Source organism: Cotesia typhae, unplaced genomic scaffold (assembly GCF_013202065.1).
Source record: "Cotesia typhae breed Kobodo isofemale line unplaced genomic scaffold, CoteBio_Ctyphae contig_69, whole genome shotgun sequence".
Classification (NCBI taxonomy): domain Eukaryota; kingdom Metazoa; phylum Arthropoda; class Insecta; order Hymenoptera; family Braconidae; genus Cotesia; species Cotesia typhae.
In genome coordinates, this window is record NW_027423763.1 from 40210 (window position 1) to 61339 (window position 21130).

The window sequence follows — 21130 nt, forward strand, 5'->3', positions numbered from 1 at the left end:
GTGACTGGCGTTGTTTTGACGATATCGATAAATTTTTTATTAACCGAAGTATTTATAATTGTTTCGGATGAAACGGAATAATAACTCTAGGCGAGCGTTTTATATCGTTCAGTTCATAGAATTATCTTTTGAAGGTATTGATGATTACGTATGCGTGCCGTGCACTTGGCTGATACAATTTAATACGATAGATCAAAGAGCTGTCGTCACGTACCCTAAAGACGAAGATCCTTTTAACACCAGAGATCGCGTTAAGAGAAAAGAAAGATACAATAATGAGTGGAGATTTTATATGGCTACAGTCAAATATGAATCAGGTGAGTTTAAATCGATGTATTAGTTAATTAATTGTGCATAGTATAGTCGAAGTTTATTTGGATCTAGATAGTCTCAGAAATTAGGAGAAAGTAATATTTTTTTTTTTTATTTCTTTAAGATAGTTACAGAGATGCAGAATATTGGATTGCGACGAGAAATGATTATGGACCTTTAGTAGAAGAAGAATTAAAAACAATAGGTGAGAATCAAATCACTTCATTAGTTTCAACGATTTAATTTCCATTGTGAATTTATTCACAGATACCACTTATTTCAAATTTCAAGCCTTTCAAATAATAACCAAACTTTTTATTTCCAGATACAGAACCAAAGTTCCCGTTAAACAAGAAACTGCGCATTGCCAACCGAAACCATTCATCGAAATTAAATAATAATCCGCGGAAATCACTGCCGAGAATATTAATCAAGTGACCAGAACCGAACAAACAACTTGATGGGAAACGGATGAATCTGGATGACGCTGCTCAGTCATCTAGCACTGTTGTTACAAACGTTAATGCAGAGAAGTCATCGGAACCTATGTTATCAGTTGTTTAAGTTATCACTTTCATGGCTATAGAGTTCGACCCATATATTCTCCACTTTTTTATTATCAACATATTCACAACATTCAACGTTTTTTTTTTTCTTTTATAATCACATATCTGCTCTCACTTTCAAATACCTGCACATATCTTTCATTATTCTCCATGCGGCTGTGGACCGACTTGTGCTTTCTGTACTGCATTTATCCTATTCCTCACCCTTCTCGATCGGTTGTTGGAATAGTGGCGATGGGGAAACCACAGAGAATACCCATGCTAGTACAGTTTATTATACCAATATATAATCTTCTAATCAAAACTAGGTTTAAATATATACTTTTTCTAAAAAAACTGTCAAAAAGTTCATAAATTCAGAGTGAGGTAGTATTTAAAACTTTTTGGGTGTGTGTCCTAAAAATGGAAACAACGCTGCTATAAGAATAAAATAACAGTTTATTAATAACTAATCATAATTTTAAATAAATTATTTACATAAAAACACTTACACTAAGTAAAATTATTATACAGACAGATTATTCTCTGCAATGAAAAATACATAAAAAAACAAAAAAAAAAAAATGACATGTTTTGTACGTTTGGCAGCGGCTCCAAACATTAAGTGTCCTTGAACTTTCCCCCTTATATAGCTTATATAGCTTGAAAACAAAATTTCAATCAATTGCTTCAGACTCAGACTCAGAATAAGTGAGGTTAAGAGATTGATGGCTCAACAAAGTTTCTTCAGTGTGAGATTGGAACGAAGCTATTCATCTTGGAGGCTCAAAGGAAATTGCTGGATTGTATGATTAACATTTAACAGTACGATTCCAATTTTAGATATCAATGTCTTGAGTTTGAGTTGCTGGATTTGAAGTTGGAAATTACGTTGTTGAAGTTGGATCTTAGAAAGTTGAAGCCTACTGCAACGCAATTTCTGGTATCTGACTTGGGAACCAAGTTTATGAATTTGAATGACGAAATGACGTTTCTGGAGTGCAAGCTGGAAACGAAGTTTTTGGAGCTCGAGGAAAAAATAACGCTCAAGTTCCTCGTGTTGGAGCTCGGATTCAAGTTTCTGGATTTGGAGCTGGAGACGAAGTTCAGAGTCGGTACGGAATTCCTGGAGTTTGGAACCTGCACCAAGCTGAAATACTGGGAGCATGAGGTCCAAGTAAGGCGACGGTATCGAAAAGTTCAGAGTTGAGCTAGGCTTGAACCTCTGGCTGTCTAAGGCAGACTGGAGCCTTGTTTGGTATCGATGCACCACAATCTGCTTTTCTTCCGACATTGCTTGAGCTAGAACTTAGTCGACCAAAATTGACTTACCTAGGGCTGTATCGTCAATGACCGGGTCTCAACCTGTAACCAAGTGAAAAGGCAATCTGTTAATAAAATTTCTTTGACTATCTAACTTTTATCAAGAACTAAGAATATTTGATGCTTCAAAATTACTTACTTTGGGAATAGAGACTGTGGTCCTCTTTGGTTTAGATTTTTTTTCAGCTTCAATAATTATTAGCAATGTTTGTAACTAATAACCGTTAACTGCACTTTGTTTTAACGTTAAAACAAACAAAAAAAAAAACTATATGAACTTATTACTCGTCACACAAAGACCACCTCTTCGTATGGTAGCCTGAACGTTATGAAGCTCCAGGGACACTAGAGCGCTTTATATATGCACAACAACATGTTGTTTCAGAGAATTCATTGTTTATCGACTGTTGGAAATCGCCGAATTGGAAAAAAAAAAAAACAAATCTAACCGGAAAAACCCAGTTATAATCAGTTGGGTTATAGCTTCTGATTGGTTGAATATTCCACAAACGTCACGTCTCATCGTATTTAATCAACGACAGAATTCAATGTTTCCGGTTGTTGTTGTTCACGTGTTGAACTTGACATGTACCTACGAGAATCAATCCATATAAGTCAAAAGTTATCGCCACGTGACGATGAAATCGTCCATTGGAAAATCCATTGTTTATCGACTGTCGGAATTCATCAAATCGGGAAGAACGAAATCCAAACGGAAAAATCCAGTAATAACCAGTTCAAATTTATAGCCTCTGATTGGTTGAATATTCCACATACGTCACGTCTCATCGTATTTAAGCAACCACGGAATTCGATGAGCCACACTTGAATCCGAGCAGTGACGGAGCTACCATTCATAGTCGCTTAATCGTCCTCAACAAACTGATAACCATGGTTTACACCAAAATGTCAACCTTCTTATTTTTCCTAATCATCGGCACATCAAGTGAGTTCTAATATTTCCAAATATTTGTGTTTTACAACTTTCTAGTATGGAAGTTATTTACTTCAGTGATATTATGATTTTTTCTTGTACATTTTGCAACGATCACAGTTAAAACGAATTCGAACACAATTCGATCTATGTTATTCTGCCAAATGGTTGATTCAGGATCTGACGTATGAGCCAGTATCGTTGAGCAATCTTTAATGAGATACTCTTTTCTTTTATAGTGTTTCCAAATGGTAGTTCAATCGGCTTTGCATACGCGAAATCTGTAAATTTACTAACTATTTGGAATGGACTAAACCTTTACAATACCATGGAAGATATTTTGCATCGACCGATTCACCAACCCAGAAACAACCAGGACCCTACTATTTATATAATATACGGAGCAAGCACTATCAACGAAAACAACGATTATTTTAATAAGAATATTGGTGACTCAGTCACTTTAGATGGACCTCCACTGTAGAATTATTATCACTATTTGCACTATGATGGATCTCAACTTTTTATCAAAGTTGACGTTCTGAATAATAATTTTAATCAATTTTTTATAGCTTATGTTTTTTGTTGTACAAATAAATAATTGTATCATATAAAAAATGTAAATACTTTCATTTCCAATATGGATATTTTTAATCAGCTAATTATTGAATGTGAAATCTATATTTTCAATTATTATCGTTATTTTTTGATAAATTTTTTATGTTTGTAGTAAGTATAATATTTGTTACGTTACGTCATCCGATGTAAAGACCAACAAAGTCATATGACTTCATGGTAAAAAAACAATAAGTAATAATAAGAGTAATTATTCTGTAAAATCAGGAAATAAACAGACTGTTTGACAAATATAGTGTTTTATTTTCTACATTTTTTTCTCACTATAACTCCTCAATTAACGTGGCATCAATAACGCTTTCTAGATAATGATAACCATAAATAACAAGAACATTACTGAAAAATTATCATCTGATTCTAACGTAATTGCAAGAAAAGTCATTATTTCGTAAACGAAAACAGAATTATAGTACAACTCTTATATATATTATGCCAAGATTTATTATTATTATTATAAGTTTTACTTGTATACCATTTCTGGCTTTTACAAGGCTGATTGTCTCAGCGTCTCCACATATAGTCTAAAATGTAGATTTAACAAGTTGAGTCCGGCAGGCTTGAGATCGAGTTAGCTGATGAAGAAGATGAAGAGGAAGCTTCCGATTCCCCAGAGAATATTGATGAAGAATGGAAGAAGCTATTGTTTTTGTTATTGACATGACCGTGCTCGAAGAATTTGGATCTGTCATGCGGGCTGATAAATGCGTGCCTCAGGGAGAATTTAACATTCTTTGATCTACTATTTTCAAAATAAGGAAACTAGAAAATAGAATACTAGAAAATCGAGCTTGCTTTCACCAACATATTTATTATCGACATTTGAATTTATCTATATTATTACAAATTGCACTGTAAATCCAAGTGTTTTAAAAGTGACTACAATGCTTCTAGATAGAAACAAAACACTTGGATTTACATGTGTATTTCTTAATTATTGACATTTTTAAAAATATAAGGTCATCTTGAAGTTAAGCTCATCAGAAATGTTCATTTGAGTACACACACGATTTTTTTCATATATTATATATATATATGATATTTCTCATATTTGTGAAATTTATAAAATACATTTAAAGTTCGTGTGTGTATTTAAACGAAAGATTTCGATAAGTGTAACTCTATGAAGAGCTTTTAACGTTAAAAATATCATCAATGCACAAAATACAACTTCATTACTTAATTATTGATATTTATGAAGATATAAGGTCATCTTGATGTTGCGCTCATCGAGACCTATCATTTTAATACCCACACGAATTTTCTCAAATATTTTATAAACATTTTCCATATTTGTGAAATATATAAAAAACATAAAAAATTTCTGTGGGTATTCAAATGAAAGCTGAATAAAAAGTTTTTCGCAGATGCATTGGGAATTTTACTCCATCGGGATCCTGGGTTAATGGGATTATACCGTTAATGGGATTATTTTATTAAAAAAAAAAGACTATATGTGGAGACGCTGAGACAATCAGCCTTGTAAAAGCCAGAAATGGTATACAAGTAAAACTTATAATAATAATAATAAATATTGGCATAATATATATAAGAATTGTACTATAATTCTGTTTTCGTTTACGAAATAATGACTTAAAATGTCATTTCTTGCAATTACGTTAGAATCAGATGATAATTTTTCAGTAATGTTCTTGTTATTTATGGTTATCATTATCTAGAAAGCGTTATTGATGCCACGTTAATTGAGGAGTTATAGTGAGAAAAAAATGTAGACAATAAAACACTATATTTGTCAAACAGTCTGTTTATTTCCTGATTTTACAGAATAATTACTCTTATTATTACTTATTGTTTTTTGACCATGAAGTCATAAGACTTTGTTGGTCTTTACATCGGATGACGTAACGTAACAAATATTATACTTACTACAAACATAAAAAATTTATCAAAAAATAACGATAATAATTGAAAATATAGATTTCACATTCAATAATTAGCTGATTAAAAATATCCATATTGGAAATGAAAGTATTTACATTTTTTATATGATACAATTATTTATTTGTACAACAAAAAACATAAGCTATAAAAAATTGATTAAAATTATTATTCAGAACGTCAACTTTGATAAAAAGTTGAGATCCATCATAGTGCAAATAGTGATAATTATTCTACAGTGGAGGTCCATCTAAAGTGACTGAGTCACCAATATTCTTATTAAAATAATCGTTGTTTTCGTTGTTAGTGCTTGCTCCGTATATTATATAAATAGTAGGGTCCTGGTTGTTTCTGGGTTGGTGAATCGGTCGATGCAAAATATCTTCCATGGTATTGTAAAGGTTTAGTCCATTCCAAATAGTTAGTAAATTTACAGGTTTCGCGTATGCAAAGCCGATTGAACTACCATTTGGAAACACTATAATAGAAAAGAGTATCTCATTAAAGATTGCTCAACGATACTGGCTCATACGTCAGATCCTGAATCAACCATTTGGCAGAATAACATAGATCGAATTGTGTTCGAATTCGTTTTAACTGTGATCGTTGCAAAATGTACAAGAAAAAATCATAATATCACTGAAGTAAATAACTTCCATACTAGAAAGTTGTAAAACACAAATATTTGGAAATATTAGAACTCACTTGATGTGCCGATGATTAGGAAAAAATAAGAAGGTTGACATTTTGGTGTAAACCATGGTTATCAGTTTGTTGAGGACGATTAAGCGACTATGAATGGTAGCTCCGTCACTGCTCGGATTCAAGTGTGGCTCATCGAATTCCGTGGTTGCTTAAATACGATGAGACGTGACGTATGTGGAATGATCAACCAATCAGAGGCTATAAATTTGAACTGGTTATTACTGGATTTTTCCGGTTGGATTTCGTTCTTCCCGATTTGATGAATTCCACCTGTCGATAAACAATGGATTTTCCAATGGACGATTTCATCGTCACGTGGCGATGACTTTTGACCTATATGGATTGATTCTCGTAGGTACATGTCAAGTTCAACACGTGAACACCAACAATCGGAAAAACTGATAATATATCGTATATAAAGCGTTTTGGTGTCGTAGGAGGTTTTTCTACGCTCAGAATAAGGTCCAAAAAGGTCGTCTTTGTGGGATAAATAATAAGCTTATATAATTTACTTATTGTATTATTCAATTAAAAATGAAGTGTAGTAAGCGGTTACTAGTATGTGTGATGTTTCAAACGTTACTAATAATTAGTGAAGCTGGAAGAAATTCCAAACCAAACGGTCGAAAGTCGCCATTCTCGGTGTAAGTAATTTTGAACCATCAATTGGTCTTAGTTTTTGATAAAACCTTGATGGCAAAAGATTTTTCTGTAACACATTTTTTTTGTTCATTTGCAGGTTGGGTTTTGGTACTAGAGGAACTAGTTCAGGACGAAGTAATGCTGGTAGAGTGAGTCCTACTCAAGCCAATGTCGGAGGACATCACGTTTGGGGTCCATCGCACTCACATAGAGGTTCAGTCCAACCCCCGCCAGTTAGAGCTGGGCACTGGGCCAACTCGCAACCTCCTGCTACTTCACCCTTGAATAGACCTCAAGCTTCTGCTCCTTCACCTTGGTTCAGATTTCGAGCTCCAGGAACTTCCACTAGACCTGTTTCTACAGCTCTTTTATCAAGACCTCAAAATCCTCTTAATCCAGGTTCATTGAGACATCAATCTCCTGTTTATGCAGGTCCATCCAGACCTCAATCTTCCGTTGATCATGCTCAACCTTCTACAAGGAATCATTTTCCTACATTAGCAACACCAAAGTTCACTCATGCTGATGCTGCGAAACGAGGATCAGAAATTCTTAAATCGTCAAGTTCTACCTCTATAAGCAGCGGAAATTCGGGATATAACTCGGGTAGTGGTAGATCTTCAATAACTTCATCGGGTAGTTTTTCTTCCGGTTCCAGCAGCAGTTTGAACCGACCAGAACCCATTGGCCTGAATGTTATTAAAAGTACAGCATCTATGACGTCAAGAGCGAGCCGACAATCGTGTAAGACAAGACAAAAACGATACCACAGATTATTGCACCTGCCGAGAAGTGCTTTGACTACTTTAAGTTGGCTGTAAGTTGGGCTCCAAGTTTCGCGTACAAGGAACGGAAAAAGGGCCTACACATTCGTAACAGAATCCACGCATCATGGTTCATTCACGGTCTGTGGCCAACGATGTTTCAAAGATATCAAGACCCAATGCCCGGATGTCGGCGATTTGACATTACGTTTAATAAGAACCGATTTGTCGATCATAAAATATTGGGTCCGTTAGAAAACACTTGGTACACGGTACTTGCTAAAGGATGGAGCAACAATAATCAATTCTGGGAACATGAGTTTAATAAGCATGGAAGCTGTGCCTCTCGTTCGAGTGTTATTGGAGATGATGTGAACTATTTCAAAAGAACACTCGAACTATTCAATCAGCTTAACATCGGCACGATATTATACGCCAATGGAATTCGTGTTGGAGCCACCGTCAACTTGAAAGATATTGTCAATACTATCGAAGATAGAATTGGCGCAAAAATTCAATTTGACCTTGTTACAAATGACGTAAGCATTTACAATACTCTGACTCTTTCACATGTTCATATATTTTGTGTAACTATGTGTTCATTAATTTTTTTCTTTTCAGAATACCCAAGAAATCTATCTGTCGGAGTTGTTTATCTGCTATGATACACATCTCAGAATGATGGACTGCCCAGACGTGCTTCATCGACGTTATGATGATTTGAATATTAACGTCAAGTATTTGGATAAGCTGCCATAATGGTAAAACATTTCGTCGTTTTTTGTTTCTTTATGTTTTTTTTTGTTTCAAAGAAAAATATTTAAATTAATATTTCTATGCATTTTTATGTTATAAATTTATATTTAGTTATCAACTGTGAATCGATCAAATGCTCAAATGATTTCAACTCGGAAATCTACAGTTTTTCGTGAGATTATCCCTGAGATTTGTTAGACTCAATTCTACTCTTATTTGATCAAATATCCAGCGGAACGAACTGTTATGCAAGAGTCAACTATTTTTAAGTTAGTTTTAACATTAACATGCTTGTTTATTTTTTTTCGCCTGCGCATAGATTAATTATTGCAAAACGTTATCGTAAATTCCTTAATTTCATACACAACATGCTGTATTATTTCTGATGTAACCTTGAACCCTTTACGTCACCCTTTTTTTTTTGGTACTATAAAAACTTCTAGAACCTACTAAAGTTTTGTGTTTCTTCGCTCTACATTAAATTATAAGGTTTAAAATAGCATATATAATAGCATATCGTTCAAAAGGAAATTCATATCGAACAGAAAATTCAAATGACATCAGTATCGTAAACTATTGAATTTTATTTTTAAGAGTTAAATGAGTGGAAGAATGCCAAAGAAGATTGTCAACATTCTTCGATGGAATAACTGTTTACTTATAGATTAGTTTTATAATTAATTAATTTAACTGTTTAGTATGTGTTTTAGTTTTTAAGTGTCTCAACAACTTACTAAAAGTGACATTGTTGTTTGTTTTTAATACCACTAGAATAATTGTGACTCATGGCAATATGTTAAGTATCTATCACTGAAATAAAGTAGATATAAAATTATAATTGTAACTTCTTTCATTTTGAAACTTCCTATTCCTATACTATTTAAGATTTCACGAAAAAATTTTTTGATATACCCAAATTTGGCTGTATCAAAATTTATTATGTCCCTATATTTCCTGATGTGACTTGGTATGCCCTTATCAGGCAAGGTAAGATCATTTATGCCTAAAAAAATTAATTATATTTTCAAGTAGGAATGTTCAAAGTCAATCTAATCTAACATCAATATCAACACTATCGTCAGTGATAGTTCAGCAGAGTTTTTTCAAAGGGCGCGGACATTACTCTCGCATCAATTGTACTTACACTGTGAGGAATCGCCTACGTTACAAAGATAAGTATCATGATACGTGATAATAACCGTGACGGTACAATAATAACACGTATAGATGTCACGCAAAGTAGAATTTCCCCTCTCTCGATTTTCGAGGTCATCAGACTTCTTTAAATACAGCATGCGCAACGGCGTACACGGTATTCAAATTTTGGCTGTAGACGTGAAACAACTTATCTATTCGAAGATTAAATGGGTAAAAAGTAGAAGAAATTGGCTAATTTATTTACGAAAAAGATAAGATAATGGTGAAAATGTTTGGAATTCATATATGAAATAGATACAAAGATCAAAATGGTAAGTTTTAGAATTAATTTTTTTGAGGTTATATACAAATGATGATACCGTAGAATAATGAATGGAAAACTCCACGCGGCAGGTCTGTGGACGAATGGGGCCCGCTTGGGTGATGACTATTTGTAGAGTGACGTGACTGGCGTTGTTTTGACGATATCGATAAATTTTTTATTAACCGAAGTATTTATAATTGTTTCGGATGAAACGGAATAATAACTCTAGGCGAGCGTTTTATATCGTTAGTTCATAGAATTATCTTTTGAAGGTATTGATGATTACGTATGCGTGCCGTGCACTTGGCTGATACAATTTAATACGATAGATCAAAGAGCTGTCGTCACGTACCCTAAAGACGAAGATCCTTTTAACACCAGAGATCGCGTTAAGAGAAAAGAAAGATACAATAATGAGTGGAGATTTTATATGGCTACAGTCAAATATGAATCAGGTGAGTTTAAATCGATGTATTAGTTAATTAATTGTGCATAGTATAGTCGAAGTTTATTTGGATCTAGATAGTCTCAGAAATTAGGAGAAAGTAATATTTTTTTTTTATTTCTTTAAGATAGTTACAGAGATGCAGAATATTGGATTGCGACGAGAAATGATTATGGACCTTTAGTAGAAGAAGAATTAAAAACAATAGGTGAGAATCAAATCACTTCATTAGTTTCAACGATTTAATTTCCATTGTGAATTTATTCACAGATACCACTTATTTCAAATTTCAAGCCTTTCAAATAATAACCAAACTTTTTATTTCCAGATACAGAACCAAAGTTCCCGTTAAACAAGAAACTGCGCATTGCCAACCGAAACCATTCATCGAAATTAAATAATAATCCGCGGAAATCACTGCCGAGAATATTAATCAAGTGACCAGAACCGAACAAACAACTTGATGGGAAACGGATGAATCTGGATGACGCTGCTCAGTCATCTAGCACTGTTGTTACAAACGTTAATGCAGAGAAGTCATCGGAACCTATGTTATCAGTTGTTTAAGTTATCACTTTCATGGCTATAGAGTTCGACCCATATATTCTCCACTTTTTTATTATCAACATATTCACAACATTCAACGTCTTTTTTTCTTTTATAATCACATATCTGCTCTCACTTTCAAATACCTGCACATATCTTTCATTATTCTCCATGCGGCTGTGGACCGACTTGTGCTTTCTGTACTGCATTTATCCTATTCCTCACCCTTCTCGATCGGTTGTTGGAATAGTGGCGATGGGGAAACCACAGAGAATACCCATGCTAGTACAGTTTATTATACCAATATATAATCTTCTAATCAAAACTAGGTTTAAATATATACTTTTTCTAAAAAAACTGTCAAAAAGTTCATAAATTCAGAGTGAGGTAGTATTTAAAACTTTTTGGGTGTGTGTCCTAAAAATGGAAACAACGCTGCTATAAGAATAAAATAACAGTTTATTAATAACTAATCATAATTTTAAATAAATTATTTACATAAAAACACTTACACTAAGTAAAATTATTATACAGACAGATTATTCTCTGCAATGAAAAATACATAAAAAAACAAAAAAAAAAAAATGACATGTTTTGTACGTTTGGCAGCGGCTCCAAACATTAAGTGTCCTTGAACTTTCCCCGCTTATATAGCTTGAACATAAGATTTAAAAATTTCAATCCCTTGCTTCTCAGACTCAGAATAAGTGAGGTTAAGAGATTGATGGCTCAACAAAGTTTCTTCAGTGTGAGATTGGAACGAAGCTATTCGTCTTGGAAGCTCAAAGGAAGTTGCTGGATTATATGTTTCATATCTAACTCTAGGATTTCAAGTTCAGGTAACAATTTCTCGACTTTGAGTTCAAGATGATGTTGCTGGCGTTGAAGTTGGAAATTACTTTGTTGAAGTTGGAACTTAGAACGTTGAAGCCTACTGCAACGCAATTTCTGGTATCTGACTTGAGAACGAAGTTTATGAATTTGAATGTGGAAATGACGTTCCTGGAGTTCAATCTGGGAACGAAGTTTTTGGAGCTCGAGGAAAAAATTATGCACAAGTTTCACGTGTTGGAGCTCGGAATCAAGTTTCATTTGGAGCTGGGGACGAAGTTCAGAGTCGGGACGGAATTCCTGGAGTTTGGAACCTGCACCAAGCTGGAGTACTGGGAGTATGAGGTCCAAGTAAGGCGACGGTATCGAAAAGTTCAGAGTTGAGCTAGGCTTGAACCTCTGGCTGTCTAAGGCAGATGGAGCCTTGTTTGGTATCGATGCACCACAATCTGCTTTTCTTCCGACATTGCTTGAGCTAGAACTTAGTCGGCCAAAATTGACTTACCTAGGGCTGTATCGTCAATGACCGGGTCTCAACCTGTAACCAAGTGAAAAGGCAATCTGTTAATAAAATTTCTTTGACTATCTAACTTTTATCAAGAACTAAGAATATTTGATGCTTCAAAATTACTTACTTTGGGAATAGAGACTGTGGTCCTCTTTGGTTTAGATTTTTTTTCAGCTTCAATAATTATTAGCAATGTTTGTAACTAATAACCGTTAACTGCACTTTGTTTTAACGTTAAAACAAACAAAAAAAAAACTATATGAACTTATTACTCGTCACACAAAGACCACCTCTTCGTATGGTAGCCTGAACGTTATGAAGCTCCAGGGACACTAGAGCGCTTTATATATGCACAACAACATGTTGTTTCAGAGAATTCATTGTTTATCGACTGTTGGAAATCGCCGAATTGGAAAAAAAAAAAAAAAAACAAATCTAACCGGAAAAACCCAGTTATAATCAGTTGGGTTATAGCTTCTGATTGGTTGAATATTCCACAAACGTCACGTCTCATCGTATTTAATCAACGACAGAATTCAATGTTTCCGGTTGTTGTTGTTCACGTGTTGAACTTGACATGTACCTACGAGAATCAATCCATATAAGTCAAAAGTTATCGCCACGTGACGATGAAATCGTCCATTGGAAAATCCATTGTTTATCGACTGTCGGAATTCATCAAATCGGGAAGAACGAAATCCAAACGGAAAAATCCAGTAATAACCAGTTCAAATTTATAGCCTCTGATTGGTTGAATATTCCACATACGTCACGTCTCATCGTATTTAAGCAACCACGGAATTCGATGAGCCACACTTGAATCCGAGCAGTGACGGAGCTACCATTCATAGTCGCTTAATCGTCCTCAACAAACTGATAACCATGGTTTACACCAAAATGTCAACCTTCTTATTTTTCCTAATCATCGGCACATCAAGTGAGTTCTAATATTTCCAAATATTTGTGTTTTACAACTTTCTAGTATGGAAGTTATTTACTTCAGTGATATTATGATTTTTTCTTGTACATTTTGCAACGATCACAGTTAAAACGAATTCGAACACAATTCGATCTATGTTATTCTGCCAAATGGTTGATTCAGGATCTGACGTATGAGCCAGTATCGTTGAGCAATCTTTAATGAGATACTCTTTTCTTTTATAGTGTTTCCAAATGGTAGTTCAATCGGCTTTGCATACGCGAAATCTGTAAATTTACTAACTATTTGGAATGGACTAAACCTTTACAATACCATGGAAGATATTTTGCATCGACCGATTCACCAACCCAGAAACAACCAGGACCCTACTATTTATATAATATACGGAGCAAGCACTATCAACGAAAACAACGATTATTTTAATAAGAATATTGGTGACTCAGTCACTTTAGATGGACCTCCACTGTAGAATTATTATCACTATTTGCACTATGATGGATCTCAACTTTTTATCAAAGTTGACGTTCTGAATAATAATTTTAATCAATTTTTTATAGCTTATGTTTTTTGTTGTACAAATAAATAATTGTATCATATAAAAAATGTAAATACTTTCATTTCCAATATGGATATTTTTAATCAGCTAATTATTGAATGTGAAATCTATATTTTCAATTATTATCGTTATTTTTTGATAAATTTTTTATGTTTGTAGTAAGTATAATATTTGTTACGTTACGTCATCCGATGTAAAGACCAACAAAGTCTTATGACTTCATGGTCAAAAAACAATAAGTAATAATAAGAGTAATTATTCTGTAAAATCAGGAAATAAACAGACTGTTTGACAAATATAGTGTTTTATTGTCTACACATTTTTTTCTCACTATAACTCCTCAATTAACGTGGCATCAATAACGCTTTCTAGATAATGATAACCATAAATAACAAGAACATTACTGAACTTATCATCTGATTCTAACGTAATTGCAAGAAATGACATTTTAAGTCATTATTTCGTAAACGAAAACAGAATTATAGTACAATTCTTATATATATTATGCCAATATTTATTATTATTATTATAAGTTTTACTTGTATACCATTTCTGGCTTTTACAAGGCTGATTGTCTCAGCGTCTCCACATATAGTCTTTTTTAATAAAATAATCCCATTAACGGTATAATCCCATTAACCCAGGATCCCGATGGAGTAAAATTCCCAATGCATCTGCGAAAAACATTTTTATTCAGCTTTCATTTGAATACCCACAGAAATTTTTTATGTTTTTTATATATTTCACAAATATGGAAAATGTTTATAAAATATTTGAGAAAATTCGTGTGGGTATTAAAATGATAGGTCTCGATGAGCGCAACATCAAGATGATCTTATATCTTCATAAATATCAATAATTAAGTAATGAAGTTGTATTTTTTGCATTGATGATATATTTTTAACGTTAAAAGCTCTTCATAGAGTTACACTTATCGAAATCTTTCGTTTAAATACACACACGAACTTTAAATGTATTTTATAAATTTCACAAATATGAGAAATATCATATATATATAATATATGAAAAAAATCGTGTGTGTACTCAAATGAACATTTCCGATGAGCTTAACTTCAAGATGACCTTATATTTTTAAAAATGTCAATAATTAAGAAATACACATGTAAATCCAAGTGTTTTGTTTCTATCTAGAAGCATTGTAGTCACTTTTAAAACACTTGGATTTACAGTGATAATAACCGTGACGGTACAATAATAACACGTATAGATGTCACGCAAAGTAGAATTCCCCCTCTCTCGATTTTCGAGGTCACCAGACTTCTTTAAATATAGCATGCGCAACGGCGTACACGGTATTCAAATATTAGCTGTAGACGTGAAACAACTTATCTATTCGAAGATTAAATGGGTAAAAAGTAGAAGAAATTGGCTAATTTATTTACGAAAAAGATAAGATAATGGTGAAAATGTTTGGAATTCATATATGAAATAGATACAAAGATCAAAATGGTAAGTTTTAGAATTAATTTTTTTGAGGTTATATACAAATGATGATACCGTAGAATAATGAATGGAAAACTCCACGCGGCAGGTCTGTGGACGAATGGGGCCCGCTTGGGTGATGACTATTTGTAGAGTGACGTGACTGGCGTTTTTTTGACGATATCGATAAATTTTTTATTAACCGAAGTATTTATAATTGTTTCAGATGAAACGGAATAATAACTTTAGGCGAGCGTTTTATGTTGTTCAGTTCATAGAATTACCTTTTGAAGGTATTGATGATTACGTATGCGTGCCGTGCACTTGGCTGATACAATTTAATACGATAGATCAAAGAGCTGTCGTCACGTACCCTAAAGACGAAGATCCTTTTAACACCAGAGATCGCGTTAAGAGAAAAGAAAGATACAATAATGAGTGGAGATTTTATATGGCAACAGTCAAATATGAATCAGGTGAGTTTAAATCGATGTATTAGTTAATTAATTGCGCATAGTATAGTCGAAGTTTATTTGGATCTAGATAGTCTCAGAAATTAGGAGAAAGTAATATTTTTTTTTTATTTCTTTCAGATAGTTACAGAGCTGCAGAATATTGGATTGCGACGAGAAATGATTATGGACCTTTAGTAGAAGAAGAATTAAAAACAATAGGTGAGAATCAAATCACATCATTAGTTTCAACGATTAAATTTCCATTGTGAATTTATTCACAGATACCACTTATTTCAAATTTCAAGCCTTTCAAATAATAACCAAACTTTTTATTTCCAGATACAGAACCAAAGTTCCCGTCAAACAAGAAACTGCGCATTGCCAACCGAAACCATTCATCGAAATTAAATAATAATCCTCGGAAATCACTGTCGAGAATATTAATCAAGCGACCAGAACCGAACAAACAACTTGATGGGAAACGGATGAATCTGGATGACGCTGCTCCGTCATCTAGCACTGTTGTTACAAACGTTAATGCAGAGAAGTCATCGGAACCTTTGTTATCAGTTGTTTAAGTTATCACTTTCATGGCTATAGAGTTCGACCCATATATTCTCCACTTTTTTATTATCAACATATTCACAACATTAAACGTCTTTTTTTCTTTTATAATCACATATCTGCTCTCACTTTCAAATACCTGCACATATCTTTCATTATTCTCCATGCGGCTGTGGACCGACTTGTGCTTTCTGTACTGCATTTATCCTATTCCTCACCCTTTTCGATCGGTTGTTGGAATAGTGGCGATGGGGAAACCACAGAGAATACCCATGCTAGTACAGTTTATTATACCAATATATAATCTTCTAATCAAAACTAGGTTTAAATATATACTTTTTCTAAAAAAACTGTCAAAAAGTTCATAAATTCAGAGTGAGGTAGTATTTATAACTTTTTGGGTGTGTGTCCTAAAAATGGAAACAACGCTGCTATAAGAATAAAATAACAGTTTATTAATAACTAATCATAATTTTAAATAAATTATTTACATAAAAACACTTACACTAAGTAAAATTATTATACAGACAGATTATTCTCTGCAATGAAAAATACATAAAAAAACAAAAAAAAAAAATGACATGTTTTGTACGTTTGGCAGCGGCTCCAAATATTAAGTGTCCTTGAACTTTCCCCGCTTATATAGCTTGAACATAAGATTTAAAAATTTCAATCCCTTGCTTCTCAGACTCAGAATAAGTGAGGTTAAGAGATTGATGGCTCAACAAAGTTTCTTCAGTGTGAGATTGGAACGAAGCTATTCATCTTGGAGGCTCAAAGGAAATTGCTGGATTGTATGTTTACCATTTAACAGTACGATTCCAATTTTAGATATCAATGTCTTGAGTTTGAGTTGCTGGATTTGAAGTTGGAAATTACGTTTTTGAAGTTTGATCTTAGAACGTTGAAGCCTACACCAACGCAATTTCTGGTGTCCGACTTGGGAACGAAGTTTATGAATTTGAATGACGAAATGACGTTTCTGGAGTGCAAGCTGCAAACGAAGTTTTTGGAGCTCGAGGAAAAAATAACGCTCAAGTTCCTCGTGTTGGAGCTCGGAATCAAGTTTCTGATGTTGGAGCTGGAGACGAAGTTCAGAGTCGGGACGGAATTCCTGGAGTTTGGAACCTGCACCAAGTTGGAATACTGGGAGCATGAGATCCAAGTAAGGCGACGGTATCGAAAAGTTCAGAGTTGAGCTAGGCTTGAACCTCTGGCTGTCTAAGGCAGACTGGAGCCTTGTTTGGTATCGATGCACCACAATCTGCTTTTCTTCCGACATTGCTTGAGCTAGAACTTAGTCGACCAAAATTGACTTATCTAGGGCTGTATCGTCAATGACCGGGTCTCAACCTGTAACCAAGTGAAAAGGCAATCTGTTAATAAAATTTCTTTGACTATCTAACTTTTATCAAGAACTAAGAATATTTGATGCTTCAAAATTACTTACTTTGGGAATAGAGACTGTGGTCCTCTTTGGTTTAGATTTTTTTTCAGCTTCAATAATTATTAGCAATGTTTGTAACTAATAACCGTTAACTGCACTTTGTTTTAACGTTAAAACAAACAAAAAAAAAAACTATATGAACTTATTACTCGTCACACAAAGACCACCTCTTCGTATGGTAGCCTGAACGTTATGAAGCTCCAGGGACACTAGAGCGCTTTATATATGCACAACAACATGTTGTTTCAGAGAATTCATTGTTTATCGACTGTTGGAAATCGCCGAATTGGAAAAAAAAAAAACAAATCTAACCGGAAAAACCCAGTTATAATCAGTTGGGTTATAGCTTCTGATTGGTTGAATATTCCACAAACGTCACGTCTTATCGTATTTAATCAACGACAGAATTCGATGTTTCCGGTTGTTGTTGTTCACGTGTTGAACTTGACATGTACCTACGAGAATCAATCCATATAGGTCAAAAGTCATCGCCACGTGACGATGAAATCGTCCATTGGAAAATCCATTGTTTATCGACTGGTGGAATTCATCAAATCGGGAAGAACGAAATCTAACCGGAAAAATCCAGTAATAACCAGTTCAAATTTATAGCTTCTGATTGGTTGAATGTTCCACATACGTCACGTCTGTAACAGAATTTTGATTCATTTTACAATTTTCAATGCAGTTCGTCTTGTGTGAAAATTAAAAAAGCGATAGGTTCTAGCAAGTTAATCGCAATTTTTGTTCATTATTTAAAACTGTTAGTTTATGATTTTTGTTAATGATTTACAATAATTTTAACAGTAACATTAATTCATTTCTAATTATATAATTCCAATCGTGATGACATCATTCGTCACGTGGCTTACAAGCTCTGTGACATAATAATAAACAGAGAACTTAATACTCTGTTGGAAAAAGAAAGCTATTAGTTTATGATTTTTGTTAATGATTTACAATAATTTTAACCGTAATGTAATTTCATTTAGATCAATTATTATGTCGAAAATATTGTGGTATTTCCAAAAACAAGAGAACAGCTTCATAATATATTTTTAAAGCCCAACAGAGGCTTAAAATAAATCGTTGTTGCTCTTGAATAAGGTTTGAGACATTAATGTATGTTTTCAATCAATAAAAATGGCTGATGAATAACACAAAAGATTTATTAACAATTCTCTTATATTAATTATACCTGTAGTTGCATCTTAATATTGTTGTAATACTCAACTTATAGTCTTGAAAATAATAATAATTAATACCCGTAAAAAATCCGAAAAATTCAACTAATATACTATCATCAACCTAAATTCTGCTATGATAAATAATTCTGCAGTAAATAATACATAGTTAAATCTTAAAAATAGTTGGACAGAGACACTTTTCACTAAAAATAATAGCTCGCCATGATATTTGTACTATACATTTTTCTAAAGAACTAAATACTATAATATAAAATTGTTGAGCGTTAAAGATGGAATGCAATAAGTTTCTATGATGGAAAACATAAGATAACTTGACTCATGACTAATAAGTCATAACCACAATGGTTAACATTGAACTACTACACCGTATTTTAACCGAATCTCTTGAATCTTACTGTATAAAGTGCTGAGGATAGGTTCTAGATCAACATTCCAACCGCGTTGGAATCCGTGCTCTATAACAAAACGTAACAGTGCCGACCACGCGTGACCATCTAATTCTGACGTTATATTAGATCTAACATCATCAGAAGCCTGCGCTTTCTCAGTTATTATTGAACAAACACTCAGTGCTTTTCGGTTGAATACTGCTAATAATAATCGGCGCGCTAACGATTGGCAATCTTTTGATACTTGCTGACAGTATATTAAGTCTCCGTAGCTGACGTAAACACCACTTTGAGGCATAAGTTCTACGAGTCCTGGCAGATTTGTTCGATACTTCAATGTCCATCTAGTATCATGAGGATCATATTCCGGTGGTAGAACAAAACGCCATGAGTTATGTTTTTTCTTCGGTGGTTTGTTAGCATCGTCATTGCTTTGTTGATTCTGAGTACCAGAATTAGTACTAGTTGTTACTTCAGTTTGTCTTTCTTTAGGAGACTGACGGACTCCTGGTTTCAAGTTAATCGAAAACGATCCACTGCCGGCTGAATTTTGCGTTGAGTTAAATTGTTCGACTGCACCCAATATATTTTTGTATGTTTGAGCAGTGTCAAGGATCGAACTCCGTAAGGTGTTGTACATATCACATGTATAACGCAAAGTAGACCCCATTTGAGTGGAAAGCTCACCGAAGTTGTCCAACATTTGTTGCTCCAATACAACTTTAGAATGCATCTGATGATTCGCAGAATTTTGTGCATCTATCGGTCTGTTTGCGTAGCTACTTTCAGATGTGATTCCAGTGCCATAAAATTTATTCGTTCTTTCAATAGGTGCTTCATCTGCAGACATCTGATGACCCGAGATTCCTTCATGATCGCTAACAGTATCGGAATTTGAATTTGCCCCATGATGCAATGACGGAGTTTCTTCTTCCACCCACTCATCTGTTCGCATCGTATTATCAATTTCGTTCAGATGATTTCCATTAACAGGTGCACGTTCACTTTGATTTTCTTGAAATTGCTGATTGTTCAGAAGATATTGGTTATGAGTAATTGATAGTGCTTGTCGTGACGAATTTAAAACCTTTGTCAAGATAGGTGGTGGCGCTTTCTTCGTGATTCCTTGAAGAGTAGGTTCTTGCCTGGTATTTTTGATTTAATAGAAATACCAATATGTATTTTCGGTTTCTTGTTGAGTTTGACTGTCTCGGTTGTGGAAGCGAGGTCATGTCGTTGTCGTTGCTGTTGTGAGTCTTGTTGAGTTGGCCGCGACTGTCTCGGTTGTGGAAGCTCGGAGGTCTGATAAAACGGGTTGGAAGGATTAATTGAATTTTGTCCAATAGATGGAGTACTCATGCTGATATCTCGTAAGTTAGATCGCTGTTGGTAATTGTTGCACTCTGCAGATTTCTTAACTAAGTCTTGTTCAAAGTTATTTCGATTAATCGGTAGATATTGATTCTGATAAGACGACGTGTGATGTCGTTGTTGAGTTGGCACTGAGCGCGTCAATAAAGATCCAGTTTGGTCCATTAAATTTAATGGGCTCTGTTCGGCAATGGCCAAATTTCTTGTATTATTCATTGGACGTATTTTTTTCTCAACAGGTTTTTGAGTCGGTATTAAACGCCGTGCCTCGTTCATTTGACGATGTAGTTGAGCAGAAATTTTTGGTGAATTTCCTAATTGATGCGAAGTAAGTCCGTTATTTAAGATGTCATCCTTTTGGGATCCTTGATTATTGCTAGTCATCTCTCTTGACGGGACCACTAAAATTTGAGGTTCTCGAACAGGTTCCGATTGTTCCGTAAATTGTGAGG

General features: G+C 34.1%; 2 protein-coding genes and 1 long non-coding RNA gene across 3 annotated transcripts; all 3 read left to right on the forward strand.

Annotated features, from left to right (window-relative positions):
- Window positions 1-6885: 6885 nt before the first annotated feature.
- Window positions 6886-8422, forward strand: LOC141532933 (uncharacterized). Its single transcript, XM_074251568.1, is given in 3 exon segments — window positions 6886-6995; window positions 7055-7742; window positions 7745-8422. Coding segments are annotated over 3 exon segments (1476 nt in total).
- Window positions 8423-10229: 1807 nt separating this feature from the next.
- LOC141532735 (uncharacterized) lies at window positions 10230-12197 on the forward strand. The gene is made up of 2 exons (XM_074251197.1): window positions 10230-10628; window positions 10749-12197. Exon 2 carries the CDS (start codon window positions 11834-11836, stop codon window positions 12179-12181), a length of 348 nt encoding a protein of 115 aa, XP_074107298.1. The 5' UTR covers window positions 10230-10628; window positions 10749-11833; the 3' UTR covers window positions 12182-12197.
- A 384-nt stretch (window positions 12198-12581) lies between these two features.
- Window positions 12582-13799, forward strand: LOC141532787 (uncharacterized). Its single transcript, XR_012480133.1, has 2 exons — window positions 12582-13242; window positions 13470-13799. It is a non-coding gene; the product is annotated as an uncharacterized LOC141532787 (long non-coding RNA).
- The last annotated feature ends 7331 nt before the right edge of the window (window positions 13800-21130 follow it).